The sequence below is a fragment of the Daucus carota genome, chromosome 7 (genome assembly GCF_001625215.2).
Source record: "Daucus carota subsp. sativus chromosome 7, DH1 v3.0, whole genome shotgun sequence".
NCBI classification, from domain to species: Eukaryota; Viridiplantae; Streptophyta; class Magnoliopsida; order Apiales; family Apiaceae; genus Daucus; species Daucus carota.
Window position 1 is genome coordinate 8,003,423 of NC_030387.2, and position 20,411 is coordinate 8,023,833.

At 33.6% G+C, this 20,411-nt stretch overlaps 2 protein-coding genes across 2 annotated transcripts; one reads left to right on the top strand and one right to left on the bottom strand.

Moving 5' to 3' along the window:
- Positions 1-1,136: 1,136 nt before the first annotated feature.
- LOC108196859 (uncharacterized) lies at positions 1,137-13,423 on the bottom strand. Its single transcript, XM_017364331.2, has 20 exons — positions 13,212-13,423; positions 12,921-13,139; positions 12,247-12,355; positions 11,734-12,105; positions 11,602-11,657; positions 9,911-10,139; positions 8,528-8,583; positions 8,139-8,400; positions 7,838-8,001; positions 7,570-7,709; positions 7,389-7,490; positions 7,009-7,147; positions 6,785-6,871; positions 6,555-6,716; positions 4,938-5,300; positions 4,391-4,569; positions 4,181-4,299; positions 3,518-3,900; positions 2,741-2,944; positions 1,137-1,689 (listed from the first exon to the last, which is right to left on the bottom strand). The coding sequence occupies exons 1-20, from the start codon at positions 13,242-13,244 to the stop codon at positions 1,243-1,245; spliced, it is 3,825 nt and encodes a 1,274-aa protein (XP_017219820.1). The 5' UTR covers positions 13,245-13,423; the 3' UTR covers positions 1,137-1,242.
- A 1,661-nt stretch (positions 13,424-15,084) lies between these two features.
- On the top strand, positions 15,085-15,836 carry LOC108194289 (uncharacterized). The gene has a single exon (XM_017361240.1). The coding sequence runs from the start codon at positions 15,303-15,305 to the stop codon at positions 15,639-15,641; it is 339 nt and encodes a 112-aa protein (XP_017216729.1). The 5' UTR covers positions 15,085-15,302; the 3' UTR covers positions 15,642-15,836.
- The last annotated feature ends 4,575 nt before the right edge of the window (positions 15,837-20,411 follow it).

Consider the following 20,411-nt stretch of genomic DNA (forward strand, 5'->3'; position numbering starts at 1 on the left):
TTATTACTTATTTATTTATATAAAAATATTAAATTTTGATAATAAAAAAAAGCTAATTTAATAACTAAATTATAGAACTATACTTAACGACCTTAAAATGCGTTTCGAGCTCTCCATCCCCAGCGTAAAGAATCTGGTGGGAGTGTGGGACGGAGGGAGTATATTTTAGCATACATGTATAACATATGTATGAATAAAGTAACGGTCGGGCGACCAACGGGATACACAATATCCATATCCGTTTCTTGTTCGCATTTTTATATCGTGTATTATCCCGCTCTATACTGTATTTGGTCAATTTGGTTAATTATCCGTGCTGATGAGTTTAAATAGGTATCTATGAGATGGACAGAGGTTACCATCATCATTAGTGTATAATTATTACTTGCATTACAAACGAGTACTCCCTCCGTTTCAAAATGTCTTGTTTGTCAAAAAGAAATTTCCCATAATATGTGTCCTCTTTTTTCGATGCAATTTTTCAAAACTTAACTTTGAACTTCTCTTTTTAAAATTGATTAGTTGTAGTATATATTTAATACTCTTTTGAGATTTTATACTATCCCATGAAAGTTAGAATTTAGAAATATGTGAACTTGGCTATTTTCAAGGTTTATAATATTAAAGAGTACTAAAAAAAATACTCCCTCCGTCCCAATTTATCTGTCTTATTTAACTTTTTTTGATCAAATTGACCAAATTTTGACCGAAATTTACATATATAAAATAATTAGAATAAATTATGAAAAATATATTACTAGAATCTGCATTTATTCTACTTTAAAATGTATTTTTTTTCAAATTTCAAGACCATGTAAGAATAATTACTAATTATCAGTCAAAATTTGGTCATTCCCGTGCCATTCTGCCGTTTCTGCATGATTATCTTCGATTAAACAATAGATTTATTTAATGAAATTTCTGTTTTCCTATTTTCCTTTGTTTCATGAACGAATTTTGCATTTACTTTTGGTAATTATCTTATTTTTTTATAACAATTTTCATAGTAAATCTTTGCATGACATCTGGTCAGATAAAAGATTTATATGTAAAAGTCCTATTCAATATTGTATTTCGATGACAAAAGACAAAAAAATAAAATAATAACTGATTTATCAAGAAAATGGTAAACAGTATAGGCTAGATACTTCGTTTTATTTTCTTTAGTGAATAGATAAACAATTCACAAAGGTACAAAAAATCTCTGATAATAAGCAACTACTTTATCTATAGCTAAGCATTTTACAGAGTGACTGCGTTTTTCTTCAATATTTCTACCACCCTTTGTGATATATTTTCCGCAAATATTCCTAATAAAGGTTCAAAACTTGGAATATCTATCCCTGATTCCTCACAATTATTGTTCTGTTTAGACTGCGCCAACCTGGCAATGGTATGAACTCTCTTTGCTATTGATGGAAGCATCTTAGTGGCTTCATCATATAAATGAGCTTCTGGACCTGTTAAAACATTTATTTTTGAAGCCAAGCTATCTAGCTTAGAAAATTGTTCTAGTGCATTCTCAGTTGCAGAATCCAATCTGATTAATGCTTCTTCACATGAACTGATTGTATCAGTTTTGTCATTTACCCCGAAATTGAATTCCTCGTGTCTGCTAGAAAGTCCAACTGAATCATTTGGCGGGATAAGGCAATTCGGGCTCAAAGATACTTGTGCTGCATTTATGCCCTGCAAGGTGCATATGAAGCTAAAACTCAGGGACTGAATTTGTTTCAATATTTTTCTTTAACATTTGTTTTAACATTTTTTCATTCACTGTACTATGGATTATAGAAAAGCTTAAGAAAAAAACGAAGGATACAACAAATAGTCCTAATCTTGTTAGTTGATATGATCTAGGATGGAAATATGTAGTTGCCCATTGATGTGTTTCTGTTATCTAGACAAAGTCAGCCAATGTTTGTACTTTGTATGCATATTACTATTTCCTGTGTACATAGTTCTTCATTATCAATCATTAATTGACAAAGATGTCTTGGATTTACATTTCACTTGTAAGAACATCTCCAATAGGCTCTTTAAAGTTTAAACGAGCTATTAACTTCAAATTTAAAGAAGATGTCTAAAATTAGGGCTCCTAGAAGCTCTGTCTCCTTTATCTTAAAAAATATCTATGTGCCCTTAACTTACAGTTTGTGAATATAATATTCACTTCCCTCCAATTCTATTCACCTCCTTCCAATTTTATTTTTAACTGTTTCCTCAAATAATAATAAAATATAAATAGACAGCAAGTATAAAGAATAGAGTTGGAGTTGTCACATTATTCAATGTATTAACTTGCTAGGAGCTACATATTTTATTATTCTTTTAAAGAATGAGTTAAGAGCCTATTGGAGATGCTCTAACCCAGTCAACTTACAATTTTGTCAAATAACTGACAGTAACATGATTTTCATATAATACAAAATGCCAGCTCAAGTTAGATATGCTGAAAAATGCCTGTGTAAGATTTCATATATACTTGTTGATTTAAAGCTTTCACCGACCTACGAAGCTTTCACCAGTATACAAATACAAACAAAATATTTGAAAAGGTTAGTTCTTTTTCTGTACATAAAGTAAAGAATTAAGGCTTTAGACTGTATCATTAGTTAAGATTTCCATGATGTGCCAGTTTACTAATTATTTTGAGGTCATCAATTGCTATGACTATAAAAGATTGTCCATTGGATCACAAAGGAAACAAATAGCTGAAGATCAGAAACGAAGTTAATACCTGCTTAGTAAGTTTTGGTGACTCTTCAAATATCTGCACAGAATGGTGGTCCTCTAACAAGATACAAGGTCTGGTATCTTTACTACTGCTCATTGTACCACGACTTCGTATGGGTGTCCCAAGCTGTTTTTGTTGGCCTCTAAGAAGATCGTGACGGACAACAAACTGCGATGAGTACCTTCTCCTTAACGATGATTTTCCATCCTTCATTTAGAGAAAAAAAGTGTATATAAAAAAAATGGGTCTCACAAAAATAAATTCCCAATAAAGCGTACAGAACTACCCACACATCTATATTACACATATGTAGGCCAAGTAGCCCATTTGCTCACGTAGCACCTCTACAACAGCTTATAAGAGTACGGAAGACTCTTTCCTATGACTAACCCCAAATCAGAATACGATAGAAAATAAAATTTTATGATATGAGTTGAAATGTAAGCTAGCAGGTAATAGTAGTTGGAGTTTAACATCGATTTGATCATCCAATCAAAGACTTAGTTAACAAATACATCAGCAATTAAGACAGCCTATTCTTAGCACTGAAATATTCAGTTCCCATCTTGAGTTATATGTGTACTAGTTAGCAATTTGTAAGTGTATAATTAGCTCCAACAATTTAAAATTGTATTAGTTTCGGTATAAAATTCAAAAAAAAAAAAAACTATCGCAATCTCAATCTATATATTTATAAATTTCTCTACCCAATTAAAGCCACAAAAACAACTGTGAACAGCATAACTTTTTAACTTGGTGCACTGGAAGTTTTTAACAAACCTTGATATTTTCGAACAAATTTTCCGAACTCGGGTACGGGGTTTTATTCTCTTGATCATCATCAACAGTGGAGGGATGAGTATATTCCGTTGTTTCTCCCCGGCTTTCTGTTGAGGCTGGTTGCTTATGTTCTGAGTCTTCTGACCCGCTGCAAGTATTCTCACGACAGCATGCAACTGCATTTCTGGTATCATGTGGACTGATACTATTGTATATACTACCGGAGTTGTTCAAGCTGGAAGTATCATTAGACATGGTACCCTCACAATTCGCATGGTTACCAATTGTATCTTCATAAGAATTATCGATTTTACAGTCCCCAACCCCAGATAAGAGCTTAATGTGCTGATTATCAGTAGGATCCTCCCCGATATTGTCTCCTGCTGAAAAGAACACAGCATAACAACACTTTAAATGCAACATTCAAATGATTCAGGAAAGTTCACTACAACATTTGCCTGGCCACATTTCTTCGTAGTGGGATAGAAATTGAATAATAGAATTTTTACCTCTAAAATTTCACTCTGAATCAGGGAAAAAGAAAGTATACTAAAAAGTATGCACCATCCAAATGGCTGAGTTACAGTTATTTGGCAATTATTACCATCTCCCTTCATCAGGGTATGTGATATTGTAATTTTAAACAAGGTAGCATGTCCTTACACAAATTCCGAAAGGGCTGCTGCACTTGCATTTGTTTCATATCCCAAACCTCTGGTGAATTTAGCAGATCCAAACATACAGTATGAATGGTGATCCACCGCCTATCTAACGCAAAGCTCCTGAAGCACAAATATGGAATATGAAACCCATAAGCAAATATTAGCATTGGTTTTGCAGAATAAAATTTCCCATGCATTTATTAGTGTCAACCTAGAAGCCTCTTTAGGTGTCGTAGATGATCCGCTCTCGGTATCTTCTGAACCCTTGGTTGTAGTACTAGTTTTTGTACTGTATTCCACATTGTCTTTACATGGCGTATGTAACTCATGTCGTGCAACAGAACTTTTCCCAGTTCTAACGGAGTTAGGGACATCTTGCAGGCCAACTTGCTAGGATGATGAATAAGAGGAAAAATCATATAGGATTGTTAATGCGATAATTCTACATACTATTGCAAGCAGGTCTATGCCAATAAATGTCATATTCATGATATGTAAAATAGCAGGATATAGTTCTATCACCATAATAGTAATATAATAAAAATCATAAACCATAGGAGTCTTGACATATAGAAGGTTGTCACAACGGAGCAGTTTCAACCTGTATACTACAGTTTGTCAAGCAAACGGGGAAACGTTAAACGCATCTAAACTCTTGTCAGATATGTTGGTGCCTGTTAAGTTAGTCAAGCACGGAAACCAAATAAAAACTTTGCCAACATTTAGTCAGCTTACTTCAGTTGTAAAGACAAAACTACCTGTAATGAAGAGCACTTGGCTCTTGTAGGGAACACGCCACCTTCAGTAACTTTCTCTTGTGCCCACTTTGGAAGCCTGGAGACACTAAACTTAAATGATGTGCTTTCTTCAGGATTACCTCCCTGGCAAGACATTCTTTCACGAAGGAGGTTAAACCCCGAATACTGCAATGCAGCTTCATTTAAAGGATTAGCTTTGCATAGGCTATCATCCCCTTCAAGAAATTGTATCTGTGAAAAAGCTACTGGAGGATCTTTTATGAATGGGGACAGATGAATATTTAATTTCTCAACACTCTTCACTATTCTAGAAGAGAAAGGGTCAGGTAGCTTCCATAGAAAAATACACCCATTGGCATCCACCTGAAAACCATAAAAAAGTTCAAACTCTATACATTTGATTCATTCATGGGACATTATAACTTTGCAAGTGACCACATAGTCGAGAAAAAATTCTTGCCCATCTTGAAGAAACTATACATGTTCTAGTGAATCTGTATAGCAAAAGGAAGAAAAAAAGATAGAAAGATAAGATAGTCAAGTAAAGAACATTATTGTTAAGTTAAAATAAATGGACATCTAGCTAAGCCAGAGTGACATACACATAGACAAGATGTTAATCACAGAGCAGACACTCACTTCATTAATTAAGGAAACTATTCCTTAGGTGTACAATGAGCACGGCAAAGACCTAAAGAATAATCACATCACATCAGAAAATTTATCCAAATTCCAGTGTGGTGCATGTTTTTCCTGTGGGAATATGCAGGTTTGCAGCAGCATAAGTTCAATTGTTTACTCAGTGGTTCGAATCCTAGTGGGTTAAATAGAGATACCTTTGTGGGTCTTGTAAAGCCAACGTCGGGGTGGCAACCTTACCGCAGATGCCCACTCCTTTATCATTATTATATAGGAAATATAAACCTTGACATCTGTCTCGGTACTCGGTTCAAGACAGTAAATGCAGATGAAAAACATGAAATCCATATATATCATATGAGAAGCTACATGGATATTATGCGAGAAGACTGTTTACCAGTGTCATCGTTATAATACGATTTGTGAAAATACAATATAGTGCATATTAATCTAGACAGTAAGAGCAAACAAAAGCATACTGCGAAAGAACAATGGAAAAAAAGTTAGTAGATTAAAACCAGCCTGTAGAACTATGAAGATAGGAGTAAAATTCACAACATAGAAAAATGTCACAATTTGATGATGGTGTAATGCAATATGATATCACCAAATCACAAAATGTTACAAATACTTAATGTTATAAGCTATGTTAATCGAACTCTGCATTTTACCTTCGCGTACACATGTCAGACACTCAACATGGACACTCAGACTTGGATACTTATTTTAGGCCAAAAACATTATTACTTTTCAAAATGTGGACACGTATTCATATTGGACAGTTTTAGCGGAGTCCAAGCAACATAGGTTATAAGAGCAGAATTCACAACATAGAAAAATGATAGGACTAGATAATGATAGGAGTAGAATCAAGATGATGGTGTAATGCATTGTGGTTTCACCAAACAATACGAATACTTGATATCATTAAGAAAAAATGCACAGATGACGTCCAGGTAAAACAAAAAAATAACTCACAGACACCAAGTGCTTGCAATCTGGTAAGAAGGTGATGCCAGTTATAGTGTCACCATGCCCCACTGCTCGTGCAACCAATTCCCCAGTCAAAAAGTCATACATGCATATAGACTTGTTTGCGTAAGAAGATACCAAATAGCTACTGCTTGGATCCAAAGTTGTCTGACAAAGAATTTCATCGGTCATCTAGATGAAGGTGTAATATAGTTTCTAAGTGAAACGTGACTTACATTTCTCGCCTCTCCAAAATCTCCATCTTGTTTGAATGAACCAATAAGTTTCTCGGCAGCAATGTTAAATGTGTTTACCTTCTTATCCTATGAACAATGTTAATATGAGCCTTAGGCATAACATATAATAATTATAGATTTTCAGAAAAGTCCTCTATATATCTCTCATGTATATTACAATTTAAGGCTAATCAAATGATATTGACAGTAACGTGTCATTTTACCTTCCCAACAGTGACAATACACTCCAGCATCGCATCTACAGCCATGTCATATACATTTTCATGAGACGCCACCTGATTAGGGCAACGAGAAATATTATAACCATTTTCTGCTGCAGCTACATCATGAAGCATCATACACCTAGATAAAAAGACACAACAATTAACTAAATAAGAACAGGAAAGTCGCGGGACTTGATATCCAAGATGTTAAATTCAAGGATCCAACAATTGACATCATAAATGAACACCAGACTAAAGGATAGAACCAAACAATCTCTTGGATTATAGGCAAAAAATTTCTAGAACATCTGCAGATAAAACTAAATCAGGTTTTACCTCTGCAAGCACCTTCATTAAAGATCATAATATATTTTACATACCCAGCAGCACTACAGCTTAGGAGTTTACGTCCACTGGCATTGACTTTTAGAGAAGTCACAGCAGCTGAATGATCCTCAACACTTCCAATAAGATTAAAATTCCTGACACAAACAGAAAAGGAAGTAAAAGATACATAGTACACACTCAACTAAATGACCCAGAAGTTATAATAAGCAAAACCTGTCCACGTCATAAAGATGAATTATATGGTCTCGTCCACCTGACGCAAGAAAGTAGCACACTTCTATATCTTTCTCAGAAGAATCATTTTTTGTAGGTGAGCTAAAGGTCAATGACAGGATTTCAGCATTGTGAGCATCCTGCCAGCTTACACCCACTTATTAATAGTTTATAATATACAGCAAAATATCAGAATAAATAGAATGACATGTCATGCTGCTTTAGCACAAGAAAAGATTACAATATCAAATTTACGTGCATAAGTTACCGGTATATATATGTAGTCAGAAGTATGCAGGTTATACAAGTGGAGATTTCCCTCACAGTCACCAGCAGCGAGGTGCTTTCCATCAGAACTGACTGCCATTGCGCGAAACCCTTTGGTCCTGGTATTTGACATCACGTATTCTCTTTCAAAAATTCCGGCACTCACTACAGGGAATAATAGATGTGTGATAAGCACAAGACCAAAAATAATTATATTATACTCGAACGAATAAATTCTGTGTGTATTAAAATCCGACATTTAACACATGTTATAGTATATTAGTATCTCAAACATGCACTACCTAAGCAAGAAGCGCCATCTGGTTCTGTAATTGCTAGAGAACAGTCATTAACTGTAGATGAGTAACCTTCTGACGACTCGGACTGCAGAATGAGATCCCACAACCTAATTGTTCCATCTGCCGAGCAAGTTGTGAAAGAGGTTCCGCCGGGACAACCTCTAGCAGCACATGCAAGAGAAGGATCGTGCATGTGTTCACATGATAAACTTTTAACATCCCATACGCATGCACTATGCGAAACTAGTACACAAGACTTGGTACCCTGGATACATAAGGTAAGAACATATATGCCAAGAGAACATCAGCAACCAGATCGCAAAAAAATGTTGAGTTAAAGCAAATGAAGGTAAATGTAAACATCAGCGGAGAGAAACAGTTTAAGAAATCACTTTGGATTCATCATGTATATCCCATACGTAGAGGCAGTGATCTTCGTAAACCACTACTGCAATTTCAGAGAACTAGTTAGTCCATGATACAAATGATGGTTAAAATCATATTACACAAAACTGCTTAAGCTTATATTAGATAATAGTTTGTGTTACGCATACCATCAGAAACTTTCAATAATTCCTATAATTATCTAAAGTGTTTCGGATTCTCACTGTTACTCAGTATATAATTTTAGTAATGCACTTTTTAATTTAATATTATGACACCATTGTTTGCATGCACTATAATAAGACCTGCCAATCCTGTCAAGTCATGTACTTTTTACCCAAGTCCGAATAAAACACAAAATGATTCTGTGTACTTCATTAGTCAATATGAACACAGTTCGTTACTTTTCATGTACACGCGAAGGTACATGACATGTTTTCATGTACACAACATGCAATGACACGAAACTACATCAATGTACACAAAGATATTATTATTTTCAGTAAATATTAATGTTAAATAAGCAAGTTTGAATTTTGAATTTTAAATAATAGTATCATATTTACAGTAATTTAAATTTTACAATATTGATATGTATCTTCAGAAAGCAATACAAATTTATAATAAAAATATTTATTTATTTATTTATTTACTATGTGTATTCTTCTCGTGGCGTGTACCATAAGTGAAAACCCAAACACATAGTTGGGGCTCCTAGAATATGGCACCCTTGGGGCATTCTATTTGATTGCTTCTCATTTTCTAGCAACTTGTGTTCCATGAGAACTGGTAAAATAATATGGTACCAAAGTTAAGAGTTGGCAGAGGACGCGGATTCAATTCGATCCCCTGCCACCCCTAAACTTCTCACAAATTATTATGGACACAAAGGCAAATTTATGCCCCAAAGATGGGCACCCGTGATCCACTCTTAGAACCAAAATCTCGAACACAAACACTAAACTTTCATGTCGCGTACAAAACTGTCAAGTCTAATTCTTCTCCCTGCATACATCTTGAGGTGGCTTCAATATACTTACAAGATCAGAAAAACAGAGAGATGACTTCAACAGTTCAACATCTGCGGCAATATACATCTAAGCTGTTGTGTAAGAATGTAGGACAAGGATGCAAGCAACCAGGCAAACCCCAACAATGATTAATTGTGGAAGCTAAATGCTGATAACACACAGGATAATCCAAGATATTGTGTAAATATGTGGGACCAGGATGCAAGTAACCAGGCAAGCTACAAAAAAGATTATTCATGAAAACTAAATGCTGATAACATACAGTATAAACTACGCCATAGTGTTTAGAAGTAATCTGGTGTTTAAATCTGCAAATCATTCATGATATATATGAATTATATTTCCAACACTATCACCTACCAAGTTTGTTGGAGGGTGAGAATTGGCAAGCTATAGCATCAGGATATCCACTTTCGTTGGCTTTTATATCACACTCCTTGACGATAAGCTTGTTGCATCTTTTAACTTCAGTGTATAACAAGCTTCCAGAATATTTAAGAGATAATATTGCAAACATTTTAACCACCCCATTGTTGCATGCACAAGCAACAACGTTGTTGGAGGCAGATAAAGCAAATCCTTTCTTGACCTGAAGACCACAGCATATAATTATCACATTAAAAGAATAACTTATTATAAGAAAGGTTTGGATTACATCATTGTTGTCATGGCGCTCGACTAGTCGCGACGACTAGTCGACTAGTCGGGTTGAGAAAATCGACTGGAGAGGTCGACTTGCGAATTGTCGACTAGTCGGTCGACTAATTGATCGACTTATCGACTAGTCAGTCGACTAGTCGGTCGACAAGTGCAAAATTCATTTAAAAATTAAAATAAAAATAAAATAAAATATTCTATGAACCTACTCAAAATCAGCAATAATCAACATGTTAACCTAAGTTTATAGATCTTTGTGTGTGTATGTATTTATGTATGCATAAGTTGATTAAAACTGAATATACATTTAGTATAATTTGTTTATATATTGGTACAATCAGTGTGTTAATGTGTGTAATGTGTTAATGTGTGTACATGAAAGGGGAAAAAGATATGTTTGTAATTTTAACATATTTATTTTGTGATTGATATAAATATGATTAGTTATAGGAAACCACGTATATAATATATATTTTAGTATATATTATTTAATTAATTATTAATTAACTTTTCGACTAGTCTACGACTAGTTGACGAGCTGGACCTCTATCGACTCGACTTATCGATGTGACAATATTGGATTACATTATCACAAAAAATGAATTTTTATATTTAACTGCACTGGCATGGTTATTTTGCTGCTTATATATTTAAGAATATCTCGCACTGCTATCTTGTGTGTGTGTTTGTGTGTGTCTGTTGCCTCTCCAAACACTAAATCAAAATATTATTTAAACTCTGCAAGAGGAATATATATCTATAGGATCTGCTATTTCCACAAATCTATAAAATCGCTACATGTTTTCATCATTAAATGGTGAGCCTGGACTCGAGGGACTAGACTTGTAGATATATCAAAATATATAAAAATAGCAGTTCTCTACTGTTTTTAATCATGAAATAAATTCTTATCGGTTGCTTTGTTGACATACTAATCACTGACAATAAACAACTGATTAAAATCGTATCTTCTGATTAATGATCTAACAATAAGTTTTTATTGTAACTTATTCAGTGAAATTGTTAATGATGATACTATCGAACTACAATTTCAGCACACAAAAAATCCTACCAAGGAGATCTACTTCCACGTAATAAAACTGAAAATTTGCTTTTTTTTGTGCTTCATATTAAGCATCATTGCTATGCTACCTAAAACACATGTTGAATATTAACAAAGTAATGCATCAGATGCACAATGCAGTTATTAAATAGCAGATATGGTCTCATCTCAGTGAAACAAAATATGTGTAATACTATCAGGAGATGTATTACCAGTCAAAAAACAGTTAAACAGGTCATATTAAAATGTGGCAAATCAAAATATGTGTAGCACTACAGCTATTCCTTATATCAAATATGATTTTTCCAAAGTTATGATTAATTATAATTACCTTCAAGTCAACTGATTTTGTGATTTTAAATTGAGAATCCAGAAGACACAAAATACCTGTAGAGGTTAAATAAAACCGAAATTATATATAAAATCAAGCATTGAGTACATACAAATATAAGTAATTATGCACCTGTATCTGTTAATGCATGGATAGGAGAGATTTCTGGATTTTGATTGCAATCGACCAATCTACTTTTAGTCAAAAATGAAGATGAAAGAGCTACAAATGAGCATCCCCTGTGATGACCTAAATTTATAGAATTTCCGCATATTGCCAGTAATCCTGTTCTGGCATTAGCACGAGAACTTTTAGATAGTTTCCAAAACTTCAAATGACTTTTGCCGGCAGTTAAAATGAACTTTCCGTCTGCTGTGAATTTGACAGATGCAACAGCAGTAAAGGATGAACTTGCTTTAACCTTTGCAGCTAATATCCCACTCCTCCATTCCCATAGGCGGAGGTGGCCATCATGAGAAAATCCAACAGAAACCAGATGTTTACCTGGACAAGGAATATCAACAAGGAAGACTTCAGCGTGAGTAACTTAAAAAGGACTTCCAAGATAGCATGACAGATTCTAGGTGTTGAGAAAATATACAAAAGGTATACAGGATCCAATCCAAGCAACTTGCTGTAACTAACCATCAGGAGAGAAATCTATGCATGCCACACCAAGTTGATGGCCTTTGAGTTCGAATAGAGAAGCCGAGCTCTCCAAGTCCCATACAAGAACTGCAGATTGACACCCTGACTGCATATCAAGTTAGATGGATTGGGCAGTCCAATGAAGACAACAGATAGCTCAACAGACGCACTATTTAATTTGTGGACAAACTGAATGTATTTGAACACTGTCTCATGTCTTAGCTAATTTTTTAATGGAACAAATAAACTCTAGCAATTCTCCATGGTCAACCGTTAAAAAAATAAATGCATGGAGGGAGAAAGTTCCATTCTCTAAGAAAATTGTGTATGTAGGTTTCATAACTCTGGTAAGATAATGAAAAAAGCCATTGTGCATAGGGAGGGAAACCATGTACAGCAAATGGAGTATTAGCGAGGAATCATGTCCCAATCAAATGTACATAATGCATACTGTCCTCTTTCTCCAAATAATTTGCCTATAACTCGACTCACCATGATTGTTACTATCTACCACCAACAAATTCAAGAGAGTCTTCCCAGGGCTTAGCTAAATTGTGAACCCAAGCATAGCTTATTTAATTATAAGGCTCAAATACTAGTTAATGCGCAACTTAAACACGAACCTTTCCATTTATAAACTAGTTTAAAATAGAATTACAGGCAAAGTGTACCTCTCCAGCTGCAACAAACTTTCCATTTGGTGAAACAGCAATGCAGCTCAAAGGCTTGGGCATTCGATGAGAAACGACAAGATTCGAGTGTGTTCCAGAATCGACATCGTAAACAACCGCAACACATCCAGCTATATACACACATTTGGAACTGGAACTACTGGATGCCAATCCATTAGCACCTTTAGTCGTCAATCCAATCACCTCTTCCAAAATCAGCTGCACTTATAATAATAATAATAATTACGATTGTTCAATTCAAATTAAGAAAAGGAATGAGGCGTTTTTTACCTTGGAAGATTTGTCCACTTTTTTGGGCTTCATCTTCTTTTCTGTGCCAAAACCCTAGCTAGGTTGCTCTCTATTCTGTTTGTGAGGCACCTTTCTAGCCGATTTAACTCGCTGTCCGTACTGTATTTGAGACGCGGGAATTAAGTGCGAATTGTGTAATTCCAGATTTTTGTTTTCCTTCTTTCTTCTGACACTTCAACAGACAAATGAGCGGTTACCACAATTTGAATTAAGGGCTGTAATTCGAGCGGATCATAGTTCGAGCGAAGTTTAATCGAGCCGAGCCGGTTCGTTTAACTAGCTGAGCCTAAATTTTTACCCGAACTCGACTTGTTTAATTTCACGAGTCGAGTCGAGCCGGCTCGTTTAGCTAAACGAGTCGAGCAAGCCGGCTCGTATAATTTTACACTTAATCGAGTCTAAACCTTTATCCGAACTCGGCTCGTTTAATTTCACGAGTCGAGTCTAGCCGACTCGTTTAATTAAACGAGCCGAAACTTTTGCCCGAATTCGGCTCGTTTAACGAGTCGAGCCGAGCCTAGTTAAACGAGTTCGAGCCTGGCGAGCTCGTGAGCTGCCCGACTCGAATTAAAGCTCTAATTTCAAACATTAGTATCCAAAATATGCCCAAAAATAGTATCGAATATCATTTATTATTGTTGAAATGGCGTTTTGGATATCGAATAAAAATATGATATTATCTAACGTTTTACAAAAAAAACACTACTTAATAATACATTTGGCCGAAAACCCTTCATCGTGTAGGGCTGAAAGATTTTTAAATTCTTTTAAATTGAAAAAAAACGCCACATAATGTTATGTTTTAGTTTAAAATACTATATCGTGTAATGTTTAAAACTTTTTTATTTTTAAAAAAAATTAAAACGCTACACGAAGTAGCATTTTCCAGCAAAAATGTTACATGATTTACCGTTATGGCACTAAAACGCTGCGCGAAGTAGCGTATCCACATTTAGAATGCCACTCTAAATTTCGTTTTAACTTTTCACAACAAAAAAAATAGTACTGAGTAACATCATCAACAACATAAAATGACTGAAAAAATTAAGTATCATTACCAATAACATAAAATGATAAAAAAATAAATAAATAAAAACTAAGTAGCATTGGTGTTACCAATGTTATTTAACAGTTCAAATTCAAATAATGAGATTAGATTATATTGCAAGAACTAGTTGGTTTGGAAGTTTTCAATATATAGCCAAATCTTCTTATAGCTGAGCTTCCGAAACTGTTACAATATTTCTCTATTCAACTCATATTACTGTTGTCATTTTCTTTGACTCGTTGTTGTCAACTGATAAGTACTAAATTAGCATATTATATACTAATTTAGTAGTTGTTGATATTTTTTGAATTATCGGCCATTGACAAGTTGCATAATAGTTGATAGTTATTTTTATTTTTCGTCCGTTAATACTTCTATTAATCATTTGATCTTCATTTCACATGTGTGAATTTCATGACTTGGAATACATATACTTATTTGTCATTCTAATTGCACATCTGTTGATAGAACTATTACAATATCAATTGATTAAATAAATTATATCAACCGCTAAATTGAAAGTTGCTAGTTTTGTTATAGATCACATCATCTGTTGAAGGGTTGTCTGATCAATGGACTCAACAATGCTGTAACAATTGGGAATAAGACATAATCGAAGAAGTCATAAATAAAAATTAATTAGAAATTAATTGAATTGATCGGTGATTAATAAATTAATAAAAATTTAATCTGTTCGACAAATTACAAAAATTAATTGGTTTAATCACCGATTTTTGGAACAGAGCCACGGAGAGTTAAATAATTTGAATCGTTGCAAGTTTTATCGGGCAGTAAGAAGTAAAAGTGTGCAGTATGACAAGGGAAAAAAAGATGGGCGGATGAAACAAGAAAGGGGACGAGTGTGGGTGAAACTCCTTCCATCACTACATATCTACAACACTCTTCTTCTCATATGCTCTCTGCATCACCCCCAGCCACAGCCCAGTCGCAAATTCCCTTAATTCGACCTGACAACTTCATGGTTTCAACTTAAAAGTCGATTTTAAAAGTCAACGCAGAGAATGAATTTCAGGAACATGGATGAGTTCTGGCCGTTTTACATGACCCAACACTCAAAAGCAGCAACAAGAAGATGGCATTTCGCAGGCACACTCGCGAGTCTTCTCTGTTTGATATATTCTCTTGTGTTCAATTGGTGGTTCTTGTTCTTGGCTCCTTTATTGGGTTATGGTATGGCTTGGTACAGTCATTTCTTTGTTGAAAGGAACGTTCCTGCTACTTTTGGTCATCCCGTTTGGTCTTTTTTGTGCGATTACAAGATGTTTGGATTGATGCTTACTGGGCAGATGGATAGAGAAATCAAAAGGCTTGGTAAGAGACCAGTCTTGCAAGCTTATTGATTTTTACAATTGTTAAGTGCTTTTGTTTTCTCTTCAATTTCTCCGTCGTGTATATATGATTGCGTTGAATAATGTTTGTGTACTAGTACTTGTATGATGCTGCTGCGTTATAGGAGCAGGATTCTCTGTTATATACCTTGTCACAAACTTAAAGTTTACTTCTTGTATGATTTTTAATTTCGTCGACTTACAAAACTTTACGAGCATCAATGGATGCTGCATCACTAATGATATTATAAAGGTTTGAATCTTGTGAGGGGAATGCTAATTATCCTAGTTTAACTGAATTGAAACTCGACAAGGAAATACCAGGTAATTAAAGTCAGTGTCTTCTTCAGTCGGGTATTTTCTTGTTGAATTTCAATTTAGTTGAACCGGGATAAGGCATTCAGATTCAAACTCTTAAATTTTCATTTTAAATAATAGCATGATATCAGGGGAGATGCAGATAGCATAGTTGTAATTTCCATGTGAACCGAATTGTACATGTAATTTTGGAGGAAGGCGAAATTGTACCTGTTGAGGAGGCCAGAAAAAGAAGTTGTTCAATTCCTTGGCTTATGCCCAGATGATACCTCTTCTAACTGATAGTTTCCCGGGAAAAAGGCTGATGTTATGCTGCTGGCTGCTATTTACTAGCTCCTCCCCTGAGTATCAGTTGGCAGGTACGCTTTTCCCTATGAGCTGGAAAGTTATTTAGTTTATTGCGTAGTTGTTAAGATTGAAAAAGCTATTAATAGAGGTTGATTAGGCGAGCTAGTCAGAGGCTCAAAGTACACGTTAATGTTGATATGGATGTACTTCAAAATCCAATTGTATGCTTGATCATTGATGATCAAGCAGGCAGCTTAAGAGCTCGAGAGATATACTTTGCAAAATAAATGATTACAACTTATAATGAGCTAATCATACTTAGATTAATGATAAATGTTCTCTTCATGCCAAAAAGCTTCTTCAGTAGAGCTGTTTTCTTCGGTTGTAATTTGAACCATGTCGAGTTTTTGGTTATGGAATTCGAGTTTGAGTTTTATTTACTGAGTCGAGATTTTGGATTATGGAATTATAAGTTCTAGTTTTTTCTATCGAGTCGAGTGGACCCTAGAAACTGTCTTCTTAACTCGTATACTGTATAAACTGAGTCAAGTTCTTCAAGCAGTGTTCGAGCCACTCAAAATAATAAAGTTTTTTATGAACCAAAAAGGAGCGTAACCCAAAATTATGAATTATTATGTCTGGTCCGTCAAATTGTATCATAATATATTATCGAGTCTGAGTTTGAGAGCTGAATGAGGCAAGTTCCAGTTGAACACGTTAAAAACTTGGATCGACGCTTAAACATTGGGTTCGAATTTCATCCCTATATTTAGCAATTGTTCTGTCTTAGTAATAGATTTTCTAAAATTATAACTATATATCATGTGTAGTTGTACCATAATCCCATGAAATACTTGCAGACTTCTAATATTAAGCTATAAGAAGAGGTATATCTTGTTTTTGCCATTGATGCAGATACTCTGCATGTTTGGCTATCACTTTTTATCCCAACTTCTGATTTGTAAGGAGAAAAGCAGTTTATTTGTATTGTTTTTTAATAAATTTAGAAGTTTATTCCTAACTTATAAATTGAAATGTGAGTAGTTGCCTGACAAAGAAAAAGAAACAAAAGAAATATGAGTACTTGAAAATTTTAATTATTTTGACAGGCTTATTTGGAGTTTTGAAAGTTGACTTGATAAAAAATATACAAGATCAATTTCAAAGAAAATTTGTAATGTACTATTATTTTACTACTAGTTCCTAATTTCTTATACATAAAAAGATATAAACTATCTATAACTTTGTGCAATCAGATAATTTGGAATTTATTTTTTTGTTATAAGCAATTTTCTACTTGTGTGCAATACCTAGCACTTTAAGAGCATCTCCAAGAGCCTCCTTCTTGACTCCTAAATATAATATAAAAAATGTGGCTTTTAGCAATTTAGGACAAAGTTAAGAGTGTAAACTCCAACAATACTCTCTACATCTCTTCTCTATTTCATATTTTATTCATATATTGGGCTACATTATAACAAAAGAGATGGAAAGATGGAGGTGAATTGGAGGGAAGGATTTTTTTATTGCGAAAAAATAAGTTAGGAGCAATGTGGTGGTTCTTAACTTTGAGGAGAGAGGAGAGAGAAACAAGAGGCTCTTAGTGATTTAAGAGCCACTTAAGAGTCTCTTGGAGCAACATTTTTTCTCTCCCTCCTCAAATCTCAAGTTAGGAGCCTAAATGAAGAGTCTCTTGGAGAGAGATGCTCTAAGTTGCTTCTTCTACTTCTTGCGTACTGTTTGACAAAAGAAAAAGAAGTGCTTCTTTTGAGCTTTTAAAGTCAGAAGTTAGAAGTGCCAGTTTTTTTTTTTTGGACTTTCTTAGTGATTTGCATTTTATTATGAAGTTTTTAAAATTTTAATGTGTAATAAATTTTACTTACTAATAAAGTTTATTACTATTATATTTTAATAATTTGATTTTTTAATTTATATATTTAAATTACCAACACCGAATTTACTTATAGGTAAAATTATCCAAACACTTTTAATTACTTATAAGTCAAGTTCACTTATTATTTATAATCTTTTTCTTTATTTTAGATAATAAATCATTTTTTTTAAGTTGAGTCAAACGGTCTCAAAATAATTCCTTTTAACTTAAAGGTCGTGATTAAAATTAGCATGTTGGTAGATGAGTGTCGTTACATAGATTAGATAATATTTGATAAGTGTTTTCAAATTTATATGTTTTGAGGTATAATATAAGAAAAGTGATTTTAGTTGGGTTTTATGCTGATATTTGCGATGACCGTTTTTCGCAAAAGCATAGGAACAATTTTTCCAAAGATATGACGACCTGTTTCTTTTAGAATTAGCTTTTGAGTCAACAACTGATGTTAAGAAAATATGTATTTAGATTTATCAAACAATTTTTACCAGTTTTTCAGGAAAAAATTGTTATTATTGTGTGGGATTCGTTCGACAATAATTATTCAATCTGGATTTGAAAGGATTTTCTTGATTCACAATTTCGAAGATATTTAATTGAGTTTTAAACGAGCATCAAAAATTAAGGGTATCTAATCTAGACTTAAAAAAATGTTGTGAAAACCTAAAGTACTCAATCAAGATTTTTGATTATATTTCAAACCTTGCGTTTATTAAGATTTCATGAAATACGTTCAAATATGATGTATTTCGATTTTGTTGGATTGTATAAAATACTTCATTTTGATCGAGTACTCTTTACTTTTTATAGATGTTGAAATCTGATATGAGATTTTAAAAGATTTATGAAATACTTTTTGATGAGACTCTTCATCAATTTTATATTACTCTTCGTGATGATACAGGAAAACGTTAGGTATCTCAAAAATTATTTTTAAGTTTTTCCTCCACTCATAATTTGACGATGTTTTATTGGTTCCAATCATGTTAATAATAATACTACTACATGTATGCACACAAATCATTAAATTATAATTAATTTTTTATTTATCAAATTATTTAGTAAAAAAGTTTGAGATAAGATTTGAAGTACGTAGAATTAGTTTGATTTGTGTAAAACTAAAATTGATTACAATCTATACAAATTCATTTTTTTTCTTTAAATTGAGTAGAATATTTGACAACCTCAGTTGAAGACGCATATATTACAACGGAATTATATAAATTGATGTTCAATCAGCGAACTTTCTAAAACCGTAAAGAAAAAAAGGAAAAAAAAACTTGCAAACTCTATCCTCCACAAGGTTGGCATAAGAGGTTTTTCAGTACGTCTCCAACCCTGTCCCATGGACGGTGTGATCATTGTTGTTCGTTAAGGATAATTGTTGTTCGTCAGGATAGGTTAAAATAATTAATAAAATAATATAAAATGATGATCAACTAAAACTTGTTGACTCGTTATTGACTTCAATAATTTAAAATAATAATTATATATAATTCGTTGAACTGGTAGAATATTGTCCACTATGATATACTCCCTCCGTCCCCCTGAGTAGTATATATCGGGGGACGGGGACGCGGCACGGACTTTAATGCTCGTGCAAATTGTAGTTGTGCAATCTTTTTTTAAAAATTTTCTTTTCTGAATTAAAGTTTGGATGCTATATTTTTATACAAAAAAGGAAAATCTCAAAAATAAGTTACGGAACTATATTTTATAAGAGCATTTAGCAGTTAAAAAGAAACATATAGAATTAAATGGGACAGAGGGAGTAATGATTAGTTTAATTTTGAAATATGATATTATTTTAATATAATAATGATAAATAATTTTTCATTATGTGTTTAAAATTTTAGCTGAGAAAAATGCAATTCCGGAGTGGAGAAAAATTATATGTTTATACAAGTCAAATACACTTTCAGCAAAGAATTATTCTGAGAAAATTTTATATATCTTGGATAATCTTTATTTATATATGTCGAATACACTCCCGTAAAGAATTTTTCCTCGCCAAAGATGCTCTGATGCAACATTAATTTAATGATAAATTGTATGCTCAACTATTATGACAAGGTTTCAGATGCATCAATTACATTGTGCTCGTTCGTTTGTTTGGGAAAATCAAAAACTGCTTATAATTTCTACTTTTCTTGACCCGTTTGTGTAAACAAGTAAAAATATATTAAGAAGTTGAGTATGTTGGCTTTTCTCTCACAATTTCCACTTTTTTTCCAAACACTTTATTTACCTATTTGCTTCTCAATTCTACTCCACTTTTTTTATTT

Bases quoted from the DNA above. Each gene is read 5' to 3' on its own strand.
- LOC108196859 (XM_017364331.2), bottom strand. From the start codon at position 13,244: ATGAAGCCCAAAAAAGTGGACAAATCTTCCAAG. The intron at 12,106-12,246 runs GTTAGTTACAGC...TTCCTTGTCCAG, and splicing joins CATAGATTTCTCTCCTGATG to GTAAACATCTGGTTTCTGTT. The intron at 10,140-11,601 runs GTAATTATAATT...TGTGGTCTTCAG, and splicing joins CAAAATCAGTTGACTTGAAG to GTCAAGAAAGGATTTGCTTT.
- LOC108194289 (XM_017361240.1), top strand. From the start codon at position 15,303: ATGAATTTCAGGAACATGGATGAGTTCTGGCCGTTTTACATGACCCAA.